The 26,856-nt window shown below is 36.1% G+C and overlaps 2 protein-coding genes across 7 annotated transcripts in view; one reads left to right on the top strand and one right to left on the bottom strand.

The window, feature by feature from the left end:
- The window catches only part of msn (serine/threonine-protein kinase msn), a 176,994-nt gene that overhangs the window by 133,830 nt on the left and 16,308 nt on the right, over window positions 1–26,856 (bottom strand). The gene's annotated exons all lie outside the window — the stretch shown is intronic.
- Window positions 3,381–8,618, top strand: LOC149374451 (uncharacterized). Its single transcript, XM_089593726.1, has 2 exons — window positions 3,381–4,249; window positions 4,469–8,618. Exons 1-2 carry the CDS (start codon window positions 3,381–3,383, stop codon window positions 8,616–8,618), a joined length of 5,019 nt encoding a protein of 1,672 aa, XP_089449852.1.

Below are 26,856 nucleotides of genomic sequence, written 5' to 3'. Positions count from 1 at the left end.
AAAAAAGATGTAGGTATAAGGATAATACGTGCTATATGTATTTAATATCAAATATTTGGAAGTATAAAAACACCAGAATATAAACTGAATTATGAAAGTATTTATTCAAAAAAAAATTAATTATACTTGGTTTAACAAAGAAAAGTAAAGTTTGCATCAGTGAAAATTTTTTTTTTTTTTTTTGTTCTTACAAACACTTTGGGTTGAGCTTTACAAAATAATGCTTTAATACTGTATTTTATCAATCGCTACAAATTAAAAAAAAAAACTTACTTAGAATTATGACAACCCTTACGTGAACGACATGAATAATTACTCACAAAAAACTGCTGGATTACACAATTATAAAATTTACAACATGAATCGAAACACGATTGACCTGATACATTAACACATTTATGCTCAATTGTATCGCTTATTGCTTTTCTTTTTTTTGGCTTCGGTTCTTTTTTCGTAGATTCACCTTCTTCGAATGGAACATTCCAAAAATGTCTTTTTCTAATATTTTGACATTTTCTTCGATACACATATTTTGTTTCGATGTACCTGCCACTGCACTGTCGTGTACAGGTTCACATGCAACGGACTTGGACGATTGAACGATACTTAGATTTAACTTCGTTTTATTGATAGCGGACAATGAATTAGTTTTATCGATGATTCCATCGAAGAGTTTCCTCTTGTTTAAGATAGAACTGTCAATGTACCCTTGAGCTACAAAATCAGATTTGCAGCCTCCAAGCGGTTTGACTGCAATTAAGTTTGCTCCTGAATTTGATAACAGAGTAGTACCTGTACGACGAAATGAATGGCCTGTAAATTTTTCAGAATCTTGCAAATTTAAATACAATGCTACACTTTCTCGCATTTCACTAATTTTATTTTTATCAATTGGTTAATTAAAATACTGCCCATTACGATATCCAACAAAGAATCTTAACGTATCAATCTTCATTGGTCTTAATGGAATATAACTACGAACTTTATCACAGAATTCTGACCCGATCACGAAATTCCTCGGATAATAGGTCTCTGAATATCTAATTGTAACAACAAAATGAATCCCCAAATCTTCAACATTATTTACTTCCAAATCAACAAATTCTTTGTATCTCATGGCACCGCAAAGTCCAAAAATGAAGATTACCTGCAATGAAACAAATATATTTCCATGTTATATATGTATATATAATTATGTAAGTTAAAAAATCTATACAGATACCTTAAGAGCAGGATAGATGAAATCATCGCAATCCTCCAAAAATTTGACAACTTGAGCCAAAGTAAAAACCTTTGACTTCTTTGATTTATATCCTTTAGCAAAATTTTTCATAAAAGTTTTGAGATTGTGGAAATTACCAAGATTTACATTGTGCCTGATTTGTAAAGTCGTTTTTAATATAGACCACCAACACTAGAGCATTGACGGCTTTAACTTTTTTGATAGTTCATCAAAGTAAACGAGTAACTCCTTCTCAGTGTAGGTAGTTATCTTGAAATTATCACACCAATTTATAAAATTCTTATGAACTAATTCATACTTTTCACATGACTTTTTCGGCAGTAAATTATTGAGTATCAGTTGTCTTTCAATCTCAAAGTCTCTCATCAGTGCGTTCTCCTTCTCATCATCAAAGTCAGATTCAGACGATTCATCTGACATAGCCATGGCTTTTAAAACAGAAAAATAAAACTTATCTTACAGATCTGATATTATTTTTTAATTAGGATAGGATGTTTGTAGGTACGACTGATACTCAAATGAGCTTCACTTGAGTAATAAAAACAACAAATATTAAGGTTAGACTTACCTTGCATTAAGACGGCTATGTGACAGAGCCTTGGTCTGATAGTGAGTGTTCAATTTAATCACCTAATTTTGATGAAAATCAATTTTTATCAGCGAGACACAGCAGCGATGTTAAACGGGTGCAGGAAACGAAGAAAAAAGTAAGCAATGTGACTGCACGAAACACTTCCAAAAACACAGTGCATGATACAAGTGCCTATAGGTACACCTCGTTCCTTGTTTGTTTGTTCGCAACGTCATCACGCAGAATTTGTAAAACACTACTCGTAATAGCTGGGCTCACTTATTGTCAGTGTTTTCTCGCCAAAAAAAAAATTGTATACTAAAAAAAATGAAGATATTTATATTACTGTTCACGAGAACGCGTTTTTAAAATGTAAACAAAGACCCTGAAGCTGCTGTTGCTGGTTGCGAGAGAGTACGGCCGAACTCAAACACATTCTTAAACGTCACATCCATGAACTAGCTTTTACACTTACATGTAAATTTACCAGCAAGTAAAATTTCGGCTATACTGGCTTTTCTCGCTCGCAGGCACGAGTTAGTTAGGCTTTGTCTCTCGAGCATATCAATCGCTCAGCAAAGCATAGTTGCGTCGTTAACGACCTTTTGCGACTTTTAACGTCGAACTTACCGAGTCTCGCTTAGCTCAAAGATTGTTCTGTTTTATTGTTTTTTTTCTTCTAATCTAATCTTGTTAATACTTTCAGTTGTTTCTTTATTCCGTTTTTCAAACAAACAAGCAAGCACACATATTTTTGTTATATTATTAAGTTTATATTTATTGTTACCTGTTTGTTAATAAATCTGATTTTAAAAGTTAAACGAAACGAGTGCGTGATTTAATTATATTCTCGAGTTTCTTGCGAGATTTTGTCAAACCCTCGAAGAAACGCTTTTGACGCTGTAAAGGCAATACTTTGATCCGGCGGCATAAAAGTCGATATCGCGATACGCCGTTGGCTATTTAATTAAAAATTTATAGTTGGCATTGTTGCGAAAATAAACATGGTAGCAGAGCGTGGTTGCCTTTACTAGTGCCAAACAGTGACTTGAATTCAAGCATTTGGAAAAGGCTTAAACTATTTTCAAGGATTTTGTACACCGTCGGCATCGACTGCACAAATCATACCCTTGGACTTGAGAGGAGAGAGTCGTCGTCAACAGGCAACACTCGGGCATTAGTGCTTATCATTTCAAGGCCTCCTTATTCATCGGCTCATACAACTCAGCTCGACCAGCGTATCTTCAGCGGTATTTTGATGAGCTGGAGTTGGTGGGAGAGGTCGGTGTTGTCATACGTTGCTTCGGCTAAGGTACAGTGCCTCTTCGCTCTCTTCCTCTCGCTCCTTTGTTTTTAAAACATCTCGCACTCGTCGTTTTCAAGGCCAAATAGGTCGGTTATTTATTTAGATTCCAAAGGTTCTCGAATTTTTGAATGCTTATACATCTAGCCTTGTACGTAACGGAATATTTGCTTCCTTTTGTTTATATCGCACCTTTCTTTTCGTTCGTGAGCATTATTTTGTTTTTCACAAGTTCGGCGTTTCTTTGGCATTTCATCAATAATATGGAAGAATTACTTGAAGAGCAATTAGTTAACTTCGAACTCGTTATGGATTTCCAAAAAACAATGTTAAAAACTCCTAAAGAAAAGCGTTCGATTGGTTGGTTTAAGACGCAACTCGAAAATTTAGAAAAACAGTGGGACGAATTTTATAAGCCGTACAAGAAACTTCTAGCATCAAAGGAAAGATTTAAGGACGAGAAATATTTCGAGGAAGACTATTATTCCTCAGCGATTGCACAATATACAAATACGAAGACTTTGATTTTAGGAGTAATAAATCCAGGACGCAATCAGTCATCGTTACAGGGTGATAATAATTATGTCGATATAACTATGGAAAGCCCCTCCTATAGATCCCCTCTACCAAAAATCGAGCTGCCAAAATTTTCGGGTAAGCAACTTGAATGGGAAACATTCAAGGGAATGTTTATCGCGCTTGTACATGACGCTCCTACCATTCCGCCAATCTTGAAGTTGCAATACTTAATTCTCTCGCTCGAAGGTGAAGCGGCTAATCGATTCAAAAATCTTCAGATTACTGCCGAAAACTATGAAAGTGCTTGGTTGTCAATTCAAGATCGTTACGACAACAAAAAAGTTCTTCTCGCAACACACATGTCTCATATCATTTCATGCCCGTCTATGCAAAAGAAATCGGTCGCTGAAATAAATCGCATTATGGACGTCGTGCGCGAGACCAAACAAGCTCTTGACAATTTGCGTATTCCCGCTGAAAGAATGGGAGAGTTGTGGCTAACGCATCATATAGTAAGTAAGCTCGATACATCAACACGCTTAGAGTGGGAACGAGAGGCTGATAAGGGTAACGAATATCCGACATATAACTCGCTCACCGAATTTCTCGAAAGGCTCGTTCGTGTGTTAAAAGCAGCTTCACCTACCACCTCAAGTAGCTCGAACTCTCAGTTGAAGTCAAGCTCGCAAAATTCATCGAACAAATCAAAATCGATAGCTGCGCACACAACAGAAGTTACCTCAAACAAGAAAAATGCATCGTGTCTCTGCTGTCGTGGAACGCACTATCTTTTCGCATGTCAAAACTTTAAAAATTTAAGCTTGTCTCAAAGATATGATTTTTGCAAAAAAGAGAAGTTGTGTTTGAATTGTCTTCAAACTTCTCATTTTGCCAAGCATTGCCCTTCGCCTAAACGATGCTTTGTCTGTCAGAGCAAACACCACACAAGGTTACATAACGATTCTCAAGGATCGACATCAAAACCTGCAGTTGTAAACGACTCTTTGTCATCGTCTGACTCTAGAGACGCTTCTTCAGTCCATTTTTCGAGTCAGGGAATTGCTAAGAGTGTTTCAGCAGGCAAATCAATTCTTTTGGCTACTGCATCTGTAGCGCTAGCAGACGCACATGGCAACAAGGTCACTGTGCGTGCTCTCATCGATCCAGGAGCTGAGAGATCATTCGTCGCGGAACATGTGCTTTCGCAGCTTTCACTCAAAGCTCAGAAAATCTCTCGCTTAATAACTGGCGTGGGAGCTGAGGTAACTTCGATCGCTCGAAAGGAAGTAAGTATCTCACTGCTCTCTAACGTCGATAAAAATTTTGTCATTCAGTTTTCGGCTTTGGTGTTGGACAAACTCACTAATCTCTTGCCAAAAGTCGAAGTTGATCAAAACCAATGGTCACATACGAAAAGTCTCAAACTGGCCGATCCTTTATTCTTTAAGCCAAGTCGAATCGATTGCATCCTCGGTGCAGATGTTTATTCATCAATCATCATTGACGGCTTAGTGAAAGGTCCAGTGGGAACCCCAATAGCTCAGAACTCTGTGTTCGGATGGATTCTGACAGGAGCTCCTGCGAATAGTCAATCGTGTCATCATTCTTCAGTTCAGGTGTTTCACACATACACTGAACCCTCTCTCGATAAATTCATGGAGAAATTCTGGGAGATAGAGGAGGTCCCTCAAGAAAGACACCTCACCCCAGAAGAGCAATTTTGTGAAGATTACTTCTCTCTTACTTACGCTCGTAACCCTCAAGGTCGTTTCGTCGTTCGACTGCCATTTTTTAAGCAAGTCTCGTTTTCTGGTTCGCGAGATATAGCCGTAGCTTGTCTCTTTCGCTCTGAAAAGCGTCTAAACAAAAATCTACTCCTCGCCGACAAGTACAAGGCTTTCATGCAGGAGTACTTGGATTTAAAGCACATGGAATTAGTCCCGTTAAATCAAATTTCACGTGAAGCTTACTACATGCCTCATCATGCAGTTTTTAGACAAAATAAGCCTGAAAAAATCAGGGTAGTATTCAATGCTTCCCAAAAGGATGTAAGTAAATGTTCGCTTAATGATGCACTGTCTCCAGGTCCAAAACTTCAAGCGGACATCACAATCGTCTTAACTCGATGGCGATTTCAAAAATTAGTTTTTGTTACTGATATTATCAAAATGTTTCGACATATTCTGATTCATCCTGATGATGCAGACTGGCAGCGCCTTGTGTGGCGACCCTCAGTTGAGCAGCCTTTGCAGGATTATAGAGCGCTTACCGTCACCTACGGCACGGCTCCAGCACCTTATTTGGCTCTTCGAGTACTCAAACAGCTGGCTCAGGACGGCCGTACGACGCATCCAGAGGCATCCAAGCTTCTGGACCATCAAATCTACGTGGACAACATATTCGGAGGCGCGGACGAAGTCGACTTAGCTATCGAACGACGTGATCAGCTGATCCAGCTTATGGCATCAGCAGGGATGGAGTTGGGTAAATGGTCAGCAAATAATCAAAGTCTTCTTGATGGAATTGTAGCTGGCAACATTGATGAGGTCCCCGTCGACGTGGACGAGGCGGTATCAACGCTAGGTCTCAGGTGGCTTCCTCAAGCCGATAATTTTATTTTCAAACCTACAATAGCACCCTCTCCATCGATCATAACAAAGAGAATTATTCTCTCAGAAACTGCTAAATTATTTGATCCATTAGGTTGGCTTGCACCGGTCATCGTAACTGCAAAAATCATGATGCAGGATCTATGGATCAATAAGTTCGATTGGGACGTACCGATTCGAGGAGATCTCTTGCAGCAGTGGATGAAGTTCCGTAACTCTCTGACAAAATTAGACGTCATTAAAGTGCCCAGATGGATAGGTTGTTCTGAAACAATTTCTTGGCAGCTTCACGGTTTTGCTGACGCTTCAAAGCGAGCCTACGCTGCAGCAGTCTACGCTGTAGTTCCTGGTCAATCTTCGGTTCTTCTTATAGCCAAAACAAAGGTCGCTCCAACAAAAATGGAGACTCTTCCTCGGTTGGAGCTCTGTGGAGCACTGTTGCTTGTTCGCCTAACTAAGCACCTGCTACCTAAGCTGCATCGACAACCACAGTACATTCACTTCTGGTCCGACTCCAAAGTCGTGCTGAATTGGCTAAAAGGTCATCCATCAAGATGGCAAACCTTCATCGCCAATCGAGTAAGCGAAATTACATCTTTGTATCCACAAGCTGAGTGGCGACATGTAATGTCCTCGTACAATGCTGCCGACTGCGCAACTCGAGGACTTACACCTCAGCAACTCTCCGAACATAGCCTGTGGTGGTCAAGACCCATATGGATGACATCACCACAATCGACATGGCCTTCAACAACAGATGATGACTACGCCGATCAACAGAACATTCAAGCATTGGTAATGCAGGAGGCAGCTTTACAAAAGCATGTCGACGACGACTGTCTGATATATCTGCAACGCTTCTCTAGTTTTGCTAAGATACGCCGTATCCTCGCCTATTGCGCGCGATGGATACTCAACGCTCGTCAGGTAACTGACAAACGTCAATACACTTACCTATCTGCTCAAGAGCTTTCTTGGGCTTCTGCCTCTTGTTTTAGAGCACTACAACGTCGACATTTTTCCATCGAATTGGAGCAGCTACAGGCCAACAAACCACTTTCTAAGCGAAGCAATTTGGTACGATTGGCACCTTACTTAGACGAGATTGGCCTCATTAGAGTTGGCGGCCGTTTAGAAAATGCTCCACTTCCATACAGTGAGCGACACCCTATCGTCCTGCCTGGCAATGACACAATTGTAAAGCGACTTGTCCAAGATACACACATTAAGACACTGCATGGAGGAGTACAACTCATGCTCTCACAGTTGTACCGAACTGTGTGGATCACACGAGCCCATCAGCTCGTCACACGAGTCTACCGGAATTGCTACAAGTGCATCAGACACAACCAGAAAAGTGGACATCAGCAGATGGCTGCACTACCAGCTCAAAGAGTTACTCCACTACGTCCATTCGCCATAACTGGGATAGACTACGCAGGGCCAATCCCAGTGCTTTTCTCCAAAGGTCGGGGTGCAAAAAGCACGAAAGGTTATGTAGTAATTTTTGTTTGCTTTGTATTCAGAGCTGTCCACATCGAGATCGTGTCTGATCTTACGACCGACGCATTCATGGCTGCGTACGATCGCTTCACAGCTCGACGAGGAGTCTGCGACACGATCTACTCAGACAACGCAACAACATTTAAAAGGGCATCGGCGGAGCTCGGCCGCATGTTTTCTGAGACCTCTGAGTTCAACAAAACGGTAGCTGGTCAACTTGCAACTAGAGGCACAACATGGAAGTTTATTCCACCACGAGCGCCCCACTTTGGCGGCCTATGGGAGGCTGCAGTACGCAGCTTCAAGTATCACTTCAAAAGAGTAATTGGCGACTCCAAGCTTACTTTTGAAGAGCTTTCTACGCTGGCAGCTAAAGTTGAAGCTTGTCTGAACTCTCGCCCTCTATCCCCATTGAGTACAGAGCCCACCGAACTAACAGCTTTAACACCAGGGCACTTTCTCATTGGTTCATCGTGCCTCTCACATCCAGAAGAAGTCGAGAAAACGTTGCAGTTAAGCACTAGTAATCGCTGGAATTTGCTATGCCAAATGCGCAACTCTTTCTGGAAACGTTGGAGAGGCGAGGTGTTACAACAGCTTCAGCAACGTAACAAGTGGTTACATCCTCAACCCAATCTACAAATAGATGATATTGTACTGTTAAGGGATGATCTTACTCCGCCAACGAAGTGGCCTCTTGGAAGAGTCACGACGCTCCATCCTGGTAAGGACGGACTCGTCAGAGCAGTCACTGTCAAGACGGCTGATAGTAGCTTTGTACGCCCTATTGTTAAGCTAATAAAGCTCCCTACCAACACGGACGTTAATGATACCTACCAGCAGCTACAATTAACAAATACAACTTCTTAACAATCCATGTGAAGTGATTTCAGCAAATTCAACAAAAAAAAATTGACATTTTAATAATTTAAAAGAATGTACTAGTATCGATTTTTTTTCTTTTCACACAATTTTTTTTCTAATCGAAGATTTGTTATGTATTTTTTACTTTTGTGAAACTTATTTACATATTGTAAGAGGATGAGCGATCCTCATTCGCTTGTCTTGCCCTAGCATATAAGATAAATTTCAGTTTTACATTTTTTTTTTTTTTTTTTTTTTCATAAATTTTATATTAATTTTTTCTTTTTTTTGAGTTGCATACATATAAGAACTTATATTTTTTAATAATTAATTTGCTGTGATACAGCAAGGTGGGCGGTATGTTCACGAGAACGCGTTTTTAAAATGTAAACAAAGACTCTGAAGCTGCTGTTGCTGGTTGCGAGAGAGTACGGCCGAACTCAAACACATTCTTAAACGTCACATCCATGAACTAGCTTTACACTTACATGTAAATTTACCAGCAAGTAAAATTTCGGCTATACTGGCTTTTCTCGCTCGCAGGCACGAGCAGTTAGGCTTTGTCTCTCGAGCAGATCAATCGCTCAGCAAAGCATAGTTGCGTCGTTAACGACCTTTTGCGACTTTTAATGTCGAACTTACCAAGTCTCACTTAGCTCAAAGATTGTTCTGTTTTATTGTTTTTTTTCTTCTAATCTAATCTTGTTAATACTTTCAGTTGTTTCTTTATTCCGTTTTTCAAACAAGCAAGCAAGCACACATATTTTTGTTATATTATTAAGTTTATATTTATTGTTACCTGTTTGTTAATAAATCTGATTTAAAAAGTTAAACGAAACGAGTGCGTGATTTAATTATATTCTCGAGTTTCTTGCGAGATTTTGTCAAACCCTCGAAGAAACGCTTTTGACGCTGTAAAGGCAATACTTTGATCCGGCGGCATAAAAGTCGATATCGCGATACGCCGTTGGCTACTTAATTAAAAATTTATAGTTGGCATTGTCGCGAAAATAATCAATTACTTATAACCAATGCTTTCTTGCCTAATTAATTTTTTTATCAAAAAATACTACAACATAGTTGGGTTAATTGTTACCAATAGTTGATTGTTAAACAATTATCTTCTTTTACCAAAAAATACTAATGCATAATTTAGTTACATACCGTCGTTTATTGCTCGCCCAGTCATTAATTTTTCATTACAACTGTACTGAAAAACAATTTTTTATATATAGCTAGCGTTGCTCGTCTACTAATCAAATTTTTTACTAAATATTAATACAGTGACTATAGTCAATGATCGTTCCAAACTAAAAAATTTTTGGATAACACGTGCTCGTCGAAAAAAAGCAATGTAATCCCATCTACACCACAAGCATTGGTCTTAGAGCCATTAAATACCTCAAGCAAACTCAACTCAGTAATATGGTAAAAAAAAATCGATCCTCAAATGCCACATCGCATGACCGACCAGCACTCGCGCTTGATGATGCTCCAATATCACGAAGACATCTCTACATATCCGCAGGACGCCTATAGGACAAAAGCCTATCTCTGTTAGAAGCGTAAAGCACACTACTGGACAGTATGCGAGCTCGAACAAGAGAAGGAATCACATCCGTCATTCATGGGCAAGAGCGGCGCCGAGGAATGAAAGTACGGAAAGGAGCATGGATGTTGAAGAGGTTTGTAAGGGCAGTCGTAGAAAACTTTACCTTCTCGTCCGCATGACGCATTCGAGCAAACGACTGCCAATCAACCAATACAAGGTCACGCTTAAAATCGTCCAGAACAAGGTCCCTGAACGAGCGGGATACAATGGGCTGAGATTCAAACACCGGAAGAGGACAACGGGTTTCTAACAAAACATCATGCCTCGAGACACCAGGTCCATTGAACAAGATACTCCTCTCGATCAAGCTCAACCAAACACAGAGAGAGAGAGAGAGAGAGAGAGAGAGAGCCAGCTAGTCAGCGCAGGGACCCATCAGCCAGCAAGTGTAAAGAAGAAGCTTGCACTTTCGTTATCACTGGCTAAAAAAAAAAATTAAATTGAAAATACAATAAAATAAAACAAAAACAAACAAACAACAAATGAACTAAATTGAGGAGAATTTGATCACGAATAGAATGCAAAAAGAATTTTAGCGAATCGATGTTATTGAAATAAATAAGAGCACTTTTTTGGTCAACATGCATGCACAGGACTCTCACACCCATCTAAGCTCAGGCACCACAATCACATAACCAGTAGGGAATCGGTGGCAAATTTGAATATTAAAATTAATAAAATAAATAGAGAGAGCAAGCGTGTACGCGCATGCTAAGTGTAGACGCATGCTAAGTGTAGTGTTAGGCATATTCACATTGCCGTGTCGTAGTGTGTTACTGTGTGCAGTGTTCTCGTATACAATGTATAATGCACGTATTTATGTGAGTGTAACTTGTTCATAGAACTATAGATGCAACCATAAAAGTGTGCATACATGATGAGTGTGCGTGTACTTTCTACTTTTACTGTGCAAGTGTGTACATGCTTGCCTGCACGCATGTGTATAGAATAAAGTAGTTAATATTAATACTATATACACTAGTTAATGTTATAATTTTAATAAAGTACATTAACAAATCATTTTTGCATGAATAGCAGATCGATACAGATAGCCAGTGTTGATTGAACGGGTATTTATAATATAATATGACCTTTAAATATTACAAAATACGCCACATCTTTAAAAAGAAATAAGATAGCGCAAAAATAACGAGTTAAAAGAATTTTCAAAAGGGAATCAAAATATCGCGACGCACAAAAACAGAAGCGTTGAGTTATGAAAAAACATAAACTCAATTTTTTATGTTTTTGGTGTATTTTCATGAAATAAGGTGGGAAAATCATAGGAAAAGTTATATTACGTTGAGTGCAGGATAATAATAATGCAGAAATAATTTTCCATTTTTCTATAAAATCAAGGTGAAAAAATTATAGCATATTTGCAAAATTATTACAAATATGTAGGATATATTTCTCGTTTTTTGCCCAACAATAGCCTTAAAAATTATTTTTAAAAGTTCCCCAGCTTTTTATACATGACAAATGTAGAGGGAATACATAAATATGTAACCCGCGAAACAAATTCCGATTGAACTCACATGTATTTACGAACCTTGTATTTTACAGTATGCATGCGAGAACTTCGTTCTTACCGGGGGACTCTGAGTCCCACTCTAGTTTTTTTTAACAATACTAAGAAGCAGTTTGGTTACTGATCACCAAAATTCGATCGCCTAGTGATTAATTTTTTTGCAACAGTTTGTTACATACGCTGGTGTTAGCTTGCCTATTATTAAAAAAGTTTTTTTTTAATTTTTTTTTTTAATTTTTTTTTTAGCTTATTAACAATATTCGCTGTTCCAATAATTAATTTTTTTCTAAAACTAGGTCTTACGATGTCTCAAAAATCACTGCGAGTTGGCCGATTAATCAGTAACATAATAACCTAACCTGTGAATTTAACAGTGGGGTTTGCTACATGTATATGACATATAATCGGCCAACTCACAGTGATTTCCAAAATATCGAGAGACCTGAATCAGACCCCAAGTATAGTTATATCTATAAAAATTTTTAATAGACTCGTTCAGCTTTTTTTTTTTTTAATTGAAAAACTCTTAAAAATGTAATCATCGTCTTATAAACTTTATTGTATTATATTGGTAAAAAATAACTTTTTTTTTAAAGTTCACTTTGATTTATATATTATTAATTTTTTTATAATATGCGATGTTAAAAATAGTTTAAGATCGTTAATTTTTTTAGGAAAAATCATAATAAGAAAGAAGAAACTGTATGTAAATGCATGTGAGTGTATGAGTGTGGACGTACTATAATCGCTTATGTATAAAGGATTCTCTGGACTGATTATAAAACACCTTGTAATATAAAACTCTCATCTTTGTAAAAAAAATGTTGATTTCTAAAATTGACTTCGTTTTATTTAGATTTTATGAGTATATTAAAACAATTTGAAGAACAAATGATTTTTTTACTATTCTTTTTATGTAGTTTACGACAATTTTGACGTTTGAAAATCTTTAAGGTTGTAAAATACTATAACAGAAGACTAACTCAGTTTCGAATGAATTCTGTTTGAATGAGGTACGTATGAAAAGAAGTTTTCATTTCATTGGACACGTCTGAAGATTATTTATTAGGATAAAAATAAAAAAATCTGTATGTTAGTATGTGAAAATTTTTTCGAATTTTTTAAATCTTAATTTATGTTATCGTGTCTTTTTAACAAACAATTTGTACCACTGATTACCAAAAAAAGATACTTAATTTTTGTATGTATGTATGTGTTAGCGTCAAAAAAGCATTGAAATTTTATTTTGACTGTATCTAATACAACGTAAAAAATACAACAATATAGCTGTAGCTTGTACTAATGTAATAATTAAAACGCTCAAAAATTTAACGTAACACTGAATTGAAGAATTACTCATTTTATTGAAACAGTTTCTTAAGCATTACTGGACTGTCTAGTTATTCATAATTTAATTGAGTCCAGAAAATTTTTTAGAAAAAATTTAGTACTCAACACACTTATCATAATCACGACTAAAATTTTTATAGAATCGGTTGATAAAAAAAGTATAAAAAACTGGGTTGTACGTAGAACACTAAAATATGTTGTTAATTTCGCTTTTTCATAGATAATAATATCATTGATAAACGAAATGGAAGGTGTAAAGCCATTCAACACCCATGAGTAAGGCATTTGCTTAGTAATTACGTTGTTAGCGATTGTTGAAGACATACGAATATTATAAATGAAAAGAGTCTTCATTAGTTACAAACATCTCTAATCTGGTTATTAACATTACTTATAAATTATTTATCAAGATTTTTTCATTAAATATTTGGTTTCATCCGTCTTCAATTGTAACTTATTGTTGTTTTTATTTACTCACATAAATATCCGTAATTGTAGTTTACTTAATAAGGTCTAAGAAATTCAGACAAAATGTTGCAATAAATTAAAAAATACATGAACACACATTGTTTGTTATATTTATGTCGTGCTTGCCAAAAATCCTTTAAACAAAGTATTTTATAAAATAGTAATTTTATAAAATATTTGTTTGTGACTATTGTACATTAATGAAAATTTAAAGTTTACCTACGCAAGTAAGATTAATGATTCCTGAATTTTCTATAATTCTATGTTTCACAATAAAAGTAAATTAATATAAGATTTTAACTTGTAAATTAACTTGTCGTTTACTTAAACTTAATTAACTTGTAAAACCACATTTCTACAGATTTATTAATGTTTAGTCCAATTGTCTCAAGTCTCTAAAAAATGATTCTGTTTTTAATGTAGTAAACCCCGCAAGCATACTAACAATTGAACATTTATGATAAAAATTTAATCCTATTAAAAAATTTAATATGATAATAGATATACGCAATAGTTTATAAAAAAGTATATAAGAACCTGAAGTAGTCATCATAAAAATAACAACCATAACATCATAAATAGTTATTCTATTACATTCAGTAAAATAAATATCTCAGATCTTTTTGTCTCTTTTTTTTTAATTTACGTCTTAACAATCACATCAAGTAATTATTTAGTTCCATCAATAATACTTAAAGCAGAAAAGAAGATAGACAGTAAGGTAAATGTTTCTATTATGACCACAAATTTCATCATACTTGCTTCTTTAATTTTTTTTCTTAACTCTGAGCTTTAACAGTAGAAATTTTGGTATTAGCTGATGCGCTACAAATTGACTATTATTATTCTAATTTTTAAATAGGTTCTTAATTGTTAAAATACTTTGTTTTATAAAAAGATTATAAGACCAAAGTGTACATAATTATAAAACATTTTACCAATGGTTTCATATTATGTCCCTATTTATAAAACTTTTTTAAAAACGTAAATTTAGTATAATATTTTAAGACAAATAAAGTTTTTTTACTTGCATAACACTATTTTATTTAATAAAAATAATTATATCGCTTATTTGTGTACTAGAAGTATATAAATTACTCGTTGAAGCTTGGTACCATAATACGTACAGTTCAAAACGTCGGTTACGAATGAATTTGTCCCTATTTATGGAATTATCTTTAAAATTGGTCATTTATTGTTTGTAAAATGAAATTTTTCTTCTGAATGGATAAAGATACTTAAAATATACAACTACCACAATTTTTTTATCAAATAAATTGCATAATAAATACATGAATTTTCATATTGCATGAATAGGGACATATTCCACAAATAGGGGCATTTACCTTAGCTTAAGTATGTTAAGAAGCTTTCAACTTGATCACCAAAATACCTTAATTTTTATCCACTTTTAGAACTATTATTATTGTTATCGGCCACTACGTGCCATAAATTTCCATTCTTAGTTCACAATCTTTTCCATAACGCAAACTCAAGTATGTATGATTATATATAGTTTTTTAATAGTTTAAGTTTTAATCTTTCATTAAAATTAAATTTCAATAGCCCCTTTAAATTTTTTTGTGCAATTAAGTAAGTCTGAATAGGTTGGCGTTAATTTCAAAGAAACATTTCTCAAACAAAGCTATCGTCTCTTAGGACGTTGCCTAGCTAAGGTTCTTTTAGTAGTTAACTACATTACCGATACAGAGTCAAACGTTGGAATCGTCACGTTATTTATGCAGAATCCAAACGAACACACTAAAGGTTGAATAAGGTATAACATCTACTTATTCTGCTCATATTAAATAATTTAACTAGCTTGATATTTAGGATTTTTTTTTATTTTTACGTACTCAAGATTAGCTTTTAATTAAAAGCAAGAGTATGACAACTTATAGTATCCAATTTATTACTCCAGTAACAATACGGTTCTTAACTTAATGTTTGACAATCGTAATTTTTATAAACCAATTGGTATACAAAATTAAGTTTTTCGGCAGAATAACTGTGATGAGTTGTTTCCGAGAGAAATTTTTTTACAGTACATTAAATTTACATATATCTCGCATGACTAATATTCATCTGCTTTTTTTATTTACTGCTTTATAGCTTTTTTCTCTTTTGTATCTTTGGTAGAAAACTTCAATCATGTTTTAGGATAAATATTATGAATCTTGTCCGTGTTCGAATAAAAAAAAGTCATGTTAGAATATAGTGTAAAATTTAAGATCAAAATCCTCTGAAGAAGGCTAAAGGCGTTATAAAATCCCATTGTGAAAGCTACGATCACTTTTGATGACTATATTACGTGCTCGTGTGAAAACACTAGTAAGATTAATTTCCCTATTCGTGGAATATGTTCCTATTGATGGAATATGAAAATTCATGTATGTGTCATACATCTCACTTTATTAAAAAAATTGTGGTAGTTGTATATTTTGTGTATCTTTATAAATTCACAAGAAAAATTTCATTTTACATACAATAAATTACCAATTTTAAAGATAATTCCATAAATAGGAACAAAGTAATACATAACCTATCTTTTGAACTGCACGTATTATGGCACCAAACTTCAACAAGGAATTCATATACTTCTAGTAAACAAATAAACGATACAATTATTTTTATTAAATAAAATAGTGTTATGCAAGTGAAAAAACTTTAACTGTCTTAAAATATTATACTAAATTTACGTTTTTTAAAAAGTTTTATAAATAGGAACATAATATGTAACAATAGGTACAACGTTTCATAATTATGTACATTTTGGTCTTACAATCTTTTTATAAAACAAAATATTCTAACAATTAAGAACCATACTTAAAAATTAGACTAATAATTGTAAATTTATAGCGCACCAGCTTATACCAAAATTTCTACTGTTAAAGCTCACAGTTAAGAAAAAAAAAATTAATGAAGCAAGTGTGATAAAATTTACGGTCATAATAGGGACATTTGCCTTACAGTCAGCAAAAAAATATTAGATCGCGCCATCATTAGATTTTAACAGAGAGAGAAATAAAAATCGTGTTAAGTGCACATGATGACGATATTTATCTGTCAGTCTGATCATACAGATACCCTACCGTGGAGTCATTTTAGCATATTGGAGGTGGAAGCGACCCATGAGAGGAAAGGACCACTACAGGAGGGAGCTAATCAGATAGAAGAAGCCATAGTCAAGCCAACAAATGAAGAGCAAGTATCGATGGATGGATCACAGCTGATAGTAGAGGAGATATGTCGTTATAAGGAGCTGTCAAAACCAGGCGAGTTTATTCTATCCACAAGCTGAGGTGGGTATAGTGAAGAAGAGAAAGCGTCAGTTTCCCGTACTTTTATCTTTCAGCAGCTACAGTTTGGGGTACTCGGGAGCAGCTCGGGCCGCTAAAGTATAGTTACTGTACGCTTGCTTGCACAAAAAATTTTGCATGCATATAACTACGACGTGCACAAGCTGAACAAGATTTCGCAAGACTTAAGTAGCGCACGTAGCAGTTCATCAGGTAACAGCAGCAGTAGTTCGGGGTACTTGAAGATTGTCGGGTAGCAATCAGACTGCTCGACCATAGTTGCCACAGCTCGGGGCTGCTCAAGCGTATAGTCGCCACAGATCGGGGGCAAAGAGTGGCAAGTGTGCTAGAACCGCCACTGTTTACCTACTTAGGTATTATTAAAACATCATCCGAAGGTTGCTAAATAAATACGTTTACAGCGTTTAAACACGTACATTATACTTTTGACAGATTATGGATACATTATTTTAACGTTTAAATAAAAGGAGGTGAAAATCGGTATCGTCTAACGTAATTATAAGAAACGTTTTTTTACGCTGTTAGTGTATTGATTCATTAGTGCATTTTTAAAGAATTTTCAATTTAAGAAAATAGCTGATCTAATACTATGAACTATCACAAAATATTTTAGTATTTGTGTTGAAATAGAAAAAAAATCTGTACCATGTCGTAAAAAAATATAGGTCTCATCCAAGCTAAAAACGGTCATAGTTTTCATCCATGTGTCTAAAGTTTGGAACGATTCGAATAATAAATATTTAAAATATAAAATTGGTAAAGATATCGATTAGAATCATTTAACAAACAATATATTGAACGTCAAATATTTGAGCTTTTTTACCCAAGTTGCAGTCAGAAAACCTGAGCGTTATAACTATAATAAAAATGACTGTATTTTAAAGGAAAGCTAAGATATACTCGCCATATTATAAAAAATACCATGCTACATAGTGTTACGTCGGCGCAACGTATTATTCGAGTCTAAGCTTTCGCTTAATAACTCGGAACTCTGGGCGCGTAGGTGGGACGCGGGGCAAAAAGGTAGTTATATTTTTATTCGAGTATTCGAAAGGGGGCGAGGACGGCTGTTTTGATTAAGTCGACACGGTTGTCGAGCAATAATGCGATGCACTCGTTCACGGCACGCCTTGGATTTATCGAAAATACCTGGTGCAATGTATCGAATAGTATCCCGTTCGCGATCTAGAGGTTACCAGTACCGTAACGAGCAAAGGTAGTTACACTCTAGAGGTTACGCAAGGGGGTAAAATGGTTTAAGTTCGCGACCGGTCTAGAATCCACCAGTACCATCCGGAGTAAATGTGATTGCCCTAGACTTTACGTGAGGAACAATTGTTTTATTTAATCTCGTAGCGTGGTATTTTACCTATACCGAATGTCGAACTATAACAAAACACGTCCACGTCGAAACCGAGAGGAAAAAAAAAGGACTTGTCACTTTAGTATTCAAATTTGACTTACTTTTATTTTCGGTAAAAACGTACAGCGGAGTGAACGAGCGCGGGGCGTCCGAGATCGAAGATTTAAAACCGCACTCGTGGAGGACCATGAGATAGCAGAGGCGGACTCTAGCTATCTAGTCAACCTTTCGAGGGTGAAATTGAACTGTAACTGTGCCTCGCTTCGCAGTAGACTGGGTTGTAGCAGAGGCGGACTCTTACTACTCAGTCTACTTTGAAGGGCTATCGTCGAGCCGAGTCGAGTGCTTTTCTCAGAGCCTTTGGGCCTTTTTATAAGGAGTAGCGGGCCTCAACCACGCGCTGGCTGGAAAATGACGCAGGAAAGCTTGCCACCGAAAATTTTGGGGGAAAAGACAATAGCCGAAGATCTAATTGGCTGGAGTTGCTCTAGTTTAGCCGCTCAAAATTGGCACTTCCCACCTCTGGCTAGCTTTCCTACATGCGTCAAGAGAGGGGCAGGTGATTCACTCACTTGCACCCTTCCTTTCTCTTTTACATCAAGATTTTACAGATTTTCCATGTTGTTTAATATTAACCTTAGAATAACATATTGCTAGAATTTACTTAGACTAAGCATTGTTCGTTTATTCAATCAAATTTATTGCAAAAAGAGCGGTGAAAATTGCCCAATATTTTATGTAGGTGCTGACTGAATAATCGTTCACTGTGTTGCTATATTAATAATAGGGTTAGTAATAATAATTTTTACACATTAATAACTATAATAGTTGCTTGAGTTGCCAGATACATAAATCGAACAAGTTGATAGTCAGAAAGAGTAATTGTTAACAGCGGTCCAACCATTCATCTCTGAAGCAACTGTAGTTGTGGTCCAAACACAAATCAGGTGTTCGTCATGACCCATTGTTTGTTAACTAAGCTTGTCGGTCGTTTTAATTTATTGTTAGCTACGATTATATTTTGAAATGTTAGTAGTGGGATCGATTCTCATGTTCCCTTTTACTTACTCTTTGGAGAGGATGTCGGCACGTGATGCCCTCGGGATTTGAAAATTCTGTTACTTATATTGGCTCGGTCGTACAAACTCTCTCTCGACATATCTGAGTCAGGAAAAGGGGAAGGAGCTATTATTGATTGTTGGCTCAACTTTCCCGCTTTCCTTTACATAGTGAAAAGTAGCAACATTTGTCTGGATTACAAAAATTAGGTTTTTGCGAATAGTATAAAAATTCTATGGTGCAAGAGAGTAGCTTGGCAACTTATGTATCAAAAACGAGCGAAAACTAATAATGTCGCTTTGTTAGGTTTACAGTAGTTAACATTATTACTTATAGTGTGGTTGCTTATCAACTATACATTAATTCTATCTTAGTCTACTTGTCTCAGTTCTTATCTACCGGCGCAACTGTTCCTAGTTAACCTTTTGCATCTGTTAGTTCTTTAAAGTTATTTTATTATTTTACGCTTTGACAAGTATTTCATTTGATTTCTTTTCCGGTCAGCATGGGCCAGCGTGCATGTATGTGACTCATGCATGGTCGTAGTACCTTAGCTACGAGCAGTCTTGTAGGTGATTCACCTCTTTTCAGATGCACATTGGCCGCTGCGTTTAGTGTTCTAAAATCGGAACGGAAAATTTTGAAGAAAGGGGGGGAAAAAAATGTTGGTACACTGATGGTACAATAGCAAAACCAGATTATATTAAAATTTTGCTATTCTAGATTTATGTAAGTTATTTCTATTCGACAAATACTACAGTAATTTTTACTGTATTTAAAAATAATTATTATATGAAGGTCAGAGAAATATATTCATATATACATTTTTTTACAGTGCTCTACGTCCGGCTTCTTTGATAAGGGCACTACTATGGGCACTTAGTACTGGGGAGAAGGAAAGGAAGAGGGCAGGAAGGCCTCCCATTACTGGGAGGAGGGTAGGGGGAAATTAGGCAATTTTGCTGGGAGAAGTTCGCCTAAAACCCTCCTCGAGGAGCATTGCGTGGTGGAAAAGCAAATGAGAAAAATCACAGAGGTAATTGCCCGAAAAGTCACACTGGCCAGGAATCGAACCACGGTCTCCCGCGTGCCACTCCACGACCAAGCCGACTGAGCCAGCGAGTGCTCGTATATATATTTATTCCTATCTTACATAGTAATTTTTTAGGGTTCAACACAACCGCCCTCTACCCCTCCTTGACCCTTTGAGGAGCCCCCCACTTCTCCTTCACTCCCCTCAGCCCCTCTCTAAATAAGGTAAAATTCAAGCAGTTTTAAGTATATTTTTATTGGATTAAATATTTGTTTCGCCCACTTCACCCCCCTCAAAATTTCAGCATCTCATAATAAAGTAAAATTATATCAGTAATCGTGTCATTTTTATTTCAATTACTTTTTGCACCCTCACTCTCAGCTCTCCTTACACTTTTTGAGAAAACCTCTCAGCCTTCTTCCAATTTTTAAACAGCCTGTTTTCACCACTCCCCAGCTCCACGTTATTATTTTTTGTTCAAATGTAATAATTATTTTAGCTGTATAATTTGTTAGTATATTTCCATTCAGTCAGTTATTAAATATTTTTATTGACTTGAACTTTTGTTTCCTCCCTTTTTACCTACTCTCATAACTCTATAACCCAACAAGTGGATAAAATACACAATTTCGAAGAACTCCCTCCAGTCCAGCCGCGTGTCTCCATGAGGTAAAATTATATCGGTTTTCATGTCATTTCTAGTTATATGACTATTTTCATCTTCTGTCTCAGCTCGCCTTTCAGTTTTAAGAAAGCTCCTGATTTCTAGCACATTAGCACATTTTCACACCACCGTTGAGGTAGTGCTATGGTGCGCTTGTTTTCTTTTAATTTTTCTAAAAACTTATTACTAGGCTGAATAGCTTTCTAAAAGCTTTTACTAGACTGACTAGCTTTGCAGTAGAATGAAAAATTTTACTATGTCACATAGCATATAGCAAATTCTACTTTAGAATGTGGAACATTATAAAACGATCACAATAAAATTTAGTACGTTGTATAGCAAAAATGATGCTATTACAATTCTTACTATGTTAGACATAGTAACTTTTATTATGCCGTGTAGTAATTTTTATAGGGCTTCTACATAATAATAATTATTTAAAATATAATAAAAATTATTTAAACGCAATAATTTGTGTCATCAGGTTAGTATGTCTTAGCTAACCTGAAAAATATAGTTATCATTAGTATAGTTATAATACTTTTTATATCACCACTTTTCTCAGTTTGGATACCTCAAATAAAGCTGAGAATAGTTGTGAACAATTATTTACAAACTAGCTGATTATTCTCCGTTGAGTTTATTTCTAACTTTTCCAAAAGTATTTTACTTTTGTTCGTTCGAATAGGTTGTAAAATTACTTATGGCAAATTAAAGATTCCCCAAATCATACTAATCTGAATTATAAAAAACTTATCTCTGAAAATCGATTCACATCAGTTTAATTTAGGTACAACTTTTATGATACGTTTCAACCTGTTTTGACAGTAACATGTGCTAATGAATGACTGTTGTTATAAAAGTATGTGTGCTTGATATTTAGCGTCTATGATCATCCTGGGCCGAGTTATAATCGGGTTTTCAAAGCGAATCGATATTTTGCCTAGTAAATTTATTTATAACTTTTTTAACAGCTTTTTACCCATGTTAGCTATAACATGTGCGAATAAATTTACAAATTAGAGTGTGATTGAACAATTTTAAGTGTCCCTGATTATTCTGGGCTAAATAAAAGTCGACTTTAACAGAAAATCGTTTATTACTTTTTAAATTTGTTTATGAATTTTTAATAACTCTACACCCGTGTTGGCTGTACCATGTGATAATAATAAACTATTGCGAGAGTATGTAACCAACGGTTTTTTGATAGGGTATATAACTAAGTTTCGTACTTGGCTGCTATTTACTTGTTTTCCCTACGCTGCTGTGTTATTATTATGGATAGTCTTTGTCACAGCTTCTAACTACTCTCTTTCCTTAGCTACACTACTGTGTAGACTACACAGTCATATTTTAGGAGCTTTCCGGGTTCTGGATGGCCTGTGATTCTTGGATTGAATATTCTTACCCACAGTATCGTTACTACAGGACATTCTAGGAACCAAAGTGATGTCCTGAGATTGATTTGTTAATAATCATTATGTTAATAATTCGTGCATGGAAGCAAACCTGGTTACTACCTTTTTCCGAATCTTTTGTTTCTATGAATTTGACGACTTGAGCAACCAGCATCATGCTAGCCACAGGATCCACAACCTGTATGCTGCTTGGTTTGGTGGGTATGCAACAAAAATTCATTTATTGGTGTTAGGTTCCATTTTAGTCCTTCTCTGACACAGCAGCAATACATAAGCCCTGCAGCCAAACACCTTGAGAGGACTTAGATTTGTCTTGGAACCTATATATGGTGTCTTACTTTATAAAACTTTCTTGGGTAAACGGTTGTGCAGGTGGTTGTTGCTGCTGCTTCGGCCCAAGCCTTCTTGTCCAGGCTGCTGTCAGTCAGCATGTATCTTGCCTTCCCAAGAAAAGTTTGGTTGACACGTTTTGCTCGACTGTTCTGCAGCGGATTGTACGCTACTGTCGTTTTATGCTTGATATCTACATTTTTCAAATAGATTTTCAGTTAATCATTGACGTACTCATTTGCTGTCACTTCTGAACGTCTTGAGCTTAGCTTCAGTTAGTCTTTCTATGAAATTAAAACCAACTTGCTGACTAATATTAAATTGGTTTGTTAGTATATATCAGTGCCCTCCGGTGAATTTGGAAATTTAAAGTGATCAGTGATCCGTTGGGGGCGAAATGTGAGAAAATAAATAAATACAAGTAAAGTGTATTTAAATTTTCTTGCGTTGATTTATTAATGCACAACGTTTCGCTGACAATATGCGTCAGCCTCATCAGGCTACAAAATTAAAATTAAAAACACACAATGAGTGATCTGGAAGGCTCAAACACAAAATACAATAAATTTTGATGTAAATTGTTACCGCAGGTACACGAGAATTCGTAAGTTTGGTTGACTTACTCGTCATCTGTCGTGCTAACGACTGCCAATAAATTACAACAACAAGCCAGCGCTTATATAGGCGGAGCCGCAAAAGTAGACGGTAAAGGGCGATGAACTCGATCGGGACATTTAAACTTTCGTAGTAAAGGAAGGTATGCTCTATTAAAGGAAAGCACATCCTCCTTTCTATTGATGTTGTGTTTGTCGAGTTTTATGTAAAGCATTTCGAAAATAATTATTTTTTTGTAATTGGATTCTTTGTCAAGGATTTTAAAGTTATCCCAATCGAATTCATGGTCAAAATTGATTTGGTGTGCACAAACAGCGGAATCAGAGTTTTTACTTTTCATATGTTCACTAATACGGACCTCCGCCACTCGCTTTGTTTCACCCACATATGACGCAGGACAATTTTTACAATAAAACTTATATACTACATTTGTCTGTTTATGTTTATTCGTTGTATCTTTTCCTAAGCGGACGATATGCTGCAGTTTATTGTTAATAAGAGGGTAAGTGTGAATATTGTAGGGTTTTAACATGGTTGGAATTTTTTCAAAATTGTTGTCAATGTATGGTATGCCAACTTTGCAGAGAGGGTAGGTGTTTGTAGTGCTTCTGTTATGATTACTATATTTGTGTCTTTTTAATCTGACCTTTATGTTTTTATTAATAAAGTTGAAAGGGTAATTGTTTTTTATTAACAGGTTTTTCACCCTAGCAATATTCACACCGTGAAAACATGTACTGGCAAGTAAGATCGCCCTATCAACTAAATTAAAAACAATATTTCTCTTATAGATAACTAGATGACCAGAAAAATAATTTAAGATTTGTCCGAAAGAAGTAGGTTTTTCAAACCAGTCAAAATTAAAATACTTATAATTTCTTATTATCGTCAAGTCTAAAAAGTTGAGTTTCTTGTCAATCTCCATTTCATATGTAAATTGTAGTTTGGGATGATATGAATTTAAAATGTTTAAGATTTGGTCAATATGGTCAACATTAATAAAAAGTAATACATCATCTACGTAACGAAAATAAAAAGATGGAATAATGTTATAGTTATTTTTTAAGATGGAGAGACAATCATTTTCCAGGTCATCCATTACAAGGTCAGCAAACAAAGGTGAAATAGGAGAACCCATTGGCGTGCCGAAAATTTGTTCATAAAAAATGTTGTCAAAAGTAAAAAAAGTATTATTGAACAAAAATTCTGTACATTGTCGAATTTCATCAACCGGGATTCGACATTTATTCATTATGGTCACAATACGTCGATCGATGCTCCGTAGTACCAACTCAAGAGGAATATTAGTAAATAGGAAGCTGACATCTAAAGACATTAGTCTATAATTAGTAGTAGGTTTATATTTTTTAGTTTATTTTTCAATTCAAAGCTATTATTAATGTGTGATATTGGAACGTTGACTGACTTCTTGAGTTCATCGTAAATTACTTTTGCTAGAAAATATGTAGGGCTATTAATAAGAGAGACGATAGGACGTAAAGGGGCATCGACCTTGTGAATTTTCGGCAAGCCATAACATTTAGCTAGAGTTGTATCTGTGAGCGACAAAGCGTTGGGATGGTATGTTCTAGAAAGGAAGCCGTTAGAGTTGAGATTCTTTAAAATGTTAGAGGTTCTCTTTTGTAGAGAGTTTAATGGATTTTTTAAAATAATTTTATACGTCGATTTATCAGACAGTAAATTATGCATATTAAATTGGTGGCTGCACCAGACACGTAAAGGATATTACCGAGTACCTTTAAGTTCACTAGCACTGTCTGTACCCACGATCTTAGTTTCTTATAGTAGTTTAATTTTAACAAAATCATAACTTATCTGTTTGCCGCAGCTTTCTAATGTCATTATCATAAGCTTATACTGCTCCAGTAGGCCAGCTAGTAAAATAATATGGAGCCACTTATCAGACAATGGTAACCCAGTGGGCTGATTCATGGGCGCACATTACAATAGTATCCACATACTCTTCCACAGTTGCGCAATGATGGAGCTTTGTTGATGTAAGAGATATCAGTAGATTCACTTGTCTGGTAAGCCCATCATCTGCAAAGGTGCATGCGAGCTTCTCTCATAGCTTCTCAGTAGATAAATAAGGGCTACTCCAACACACCTGTGCTGCAATCGCCGTGGCGACTCCAACACACCTCCCCTTTCCTGCAGTTTTACTTCTCTCTCTGCGCGTGCCGCGTGAGTTTTGTGGGAGATTGAGTTCTCTCTTGCACAGCTTTTTTATCCACGCACGCTGTATTATTTTGATACCACAAGAGTAGGTATACTGTGAGGGTTCTGGCCCACCTACCCCCTTCCCCTAGGAGGGAGCTATAGCGCAAGGGTATGGGGCTTCCCCCTCCGAGTGGGCGGCTGCCGCGGAGGGGGAGTCACGTGCTGGTGATAGGTCACGGGTCAGCCATGCTGTTGCACGAGCTTATCCGAGCTCCCCCTCATCTAGTGTCAGCTTGTTCCCCAGACTAGGTTTGGGATAGGACCACTTACCTACATGCATGAAAATGTACACATGCGTACGCCTATGTACAAGTGTTCACACTACTCCAAGTGATCGATGTAAGCAATACTTCTCTAAATAAAACCGCTTCTCAAATGGCTTTGGCTTATTTTTCTTTATGCACTGTATTTACGAATATTTTGACAGTCTTATAGCTAATAACATACCTACCATGTGCTATGATCGAAAAATAAAAAAAAAATATGAATTCAAATACGTCTTGGAGAAAGATTTTTAGTTGACGAAATGCTTCCACTCGAGAAAGGAGTGGAGCCACAAACTCCAGAAAACGATCTTAAACCCACCATTAAAAGTGTGGTTGTTCCCGTAGTAAATGAAAATTTAATACAAGTGCTAAATTTTTGACAAAGGCGAACGTTTCCTTTCAATAAAATTGCATCGAATGCAGTGGTCGAGGTGTTAGTGTGGCCAAGCTATAGCACAGCCGAGTCGCGGGGAGAGGCGATGATGAGTGATGTGAGATGTCAGAAAAAACATGTATACTATTTTATTACTAAAAATAAATCGTGTATCCCTTTTAATTCCTTAACGCTTGCTCACTCATTTTTGACACTGTAGGTTGCCAACGAATGTAGCTATTATTTCTCATTTACGTGCATACAGTAGCTGTAACCGGTGATTCACCGCTTCCTACTTAGGGTATTGTGTACTAGCGTAATATTTTTTTTTCTCGAGAGCAGGCGCATCGAGTAATGCAATTTTTTCTTTTCGAGAGCGGGCGTATCGAGTTGTTGGAAAGAAAATGTATACCCTTTCATTGGGAAAAGCGGACGCCCTTTTAACTGACTAACGCTGGCTTACTCAATGCAGTATGCTACTAAGGAATACAGCTTATGAATTTAAGTTTGAGATTACTAGGATAATATATGAATGGTTTGAATGGTAACGAAAATTTTAATTCAATACATATATTTGTAGCAGCTTCAAAAAATAAAAACA

Source organism: Copidosoma floridanum, unplaced genomic scaffold (genome assembly GCF_036245765.1).
Source record: "Copidosoma floridanum isolate Cflo_tuat_1 unplaced genomic scaffold, Cflo_Japanese_pri ptg000020l, whole genome shotgun sequence".
Taxonomy (NCBI): Eukaryota; Metazoa; Arthropoda; class Insecta; order Hymenoptera; family Encyrtidae; genus Copidosoma; species Copidosoma floridanum.
Note: the sequence above shows the minus strand (reverse complement) of the source record. Positions and strands in the feature narration are given on the sequence as shown.

Coding starts and splice junctions, on each gene's coding strand:
- LOC149374451 (XM_089593726.1), top strand. CDS start 3,381: ATGGAAGAATTACTTGAAGAGCAATTAGTTAACTTCGAACTCGTTATG. Junction 4,250..4,468: donor CTCACCGAATTTCTCGAAAG/GCTCGTTCGTGT, acceptor CTTGTCTCAAAG/ATATGATTTTTGCAAAAAAG.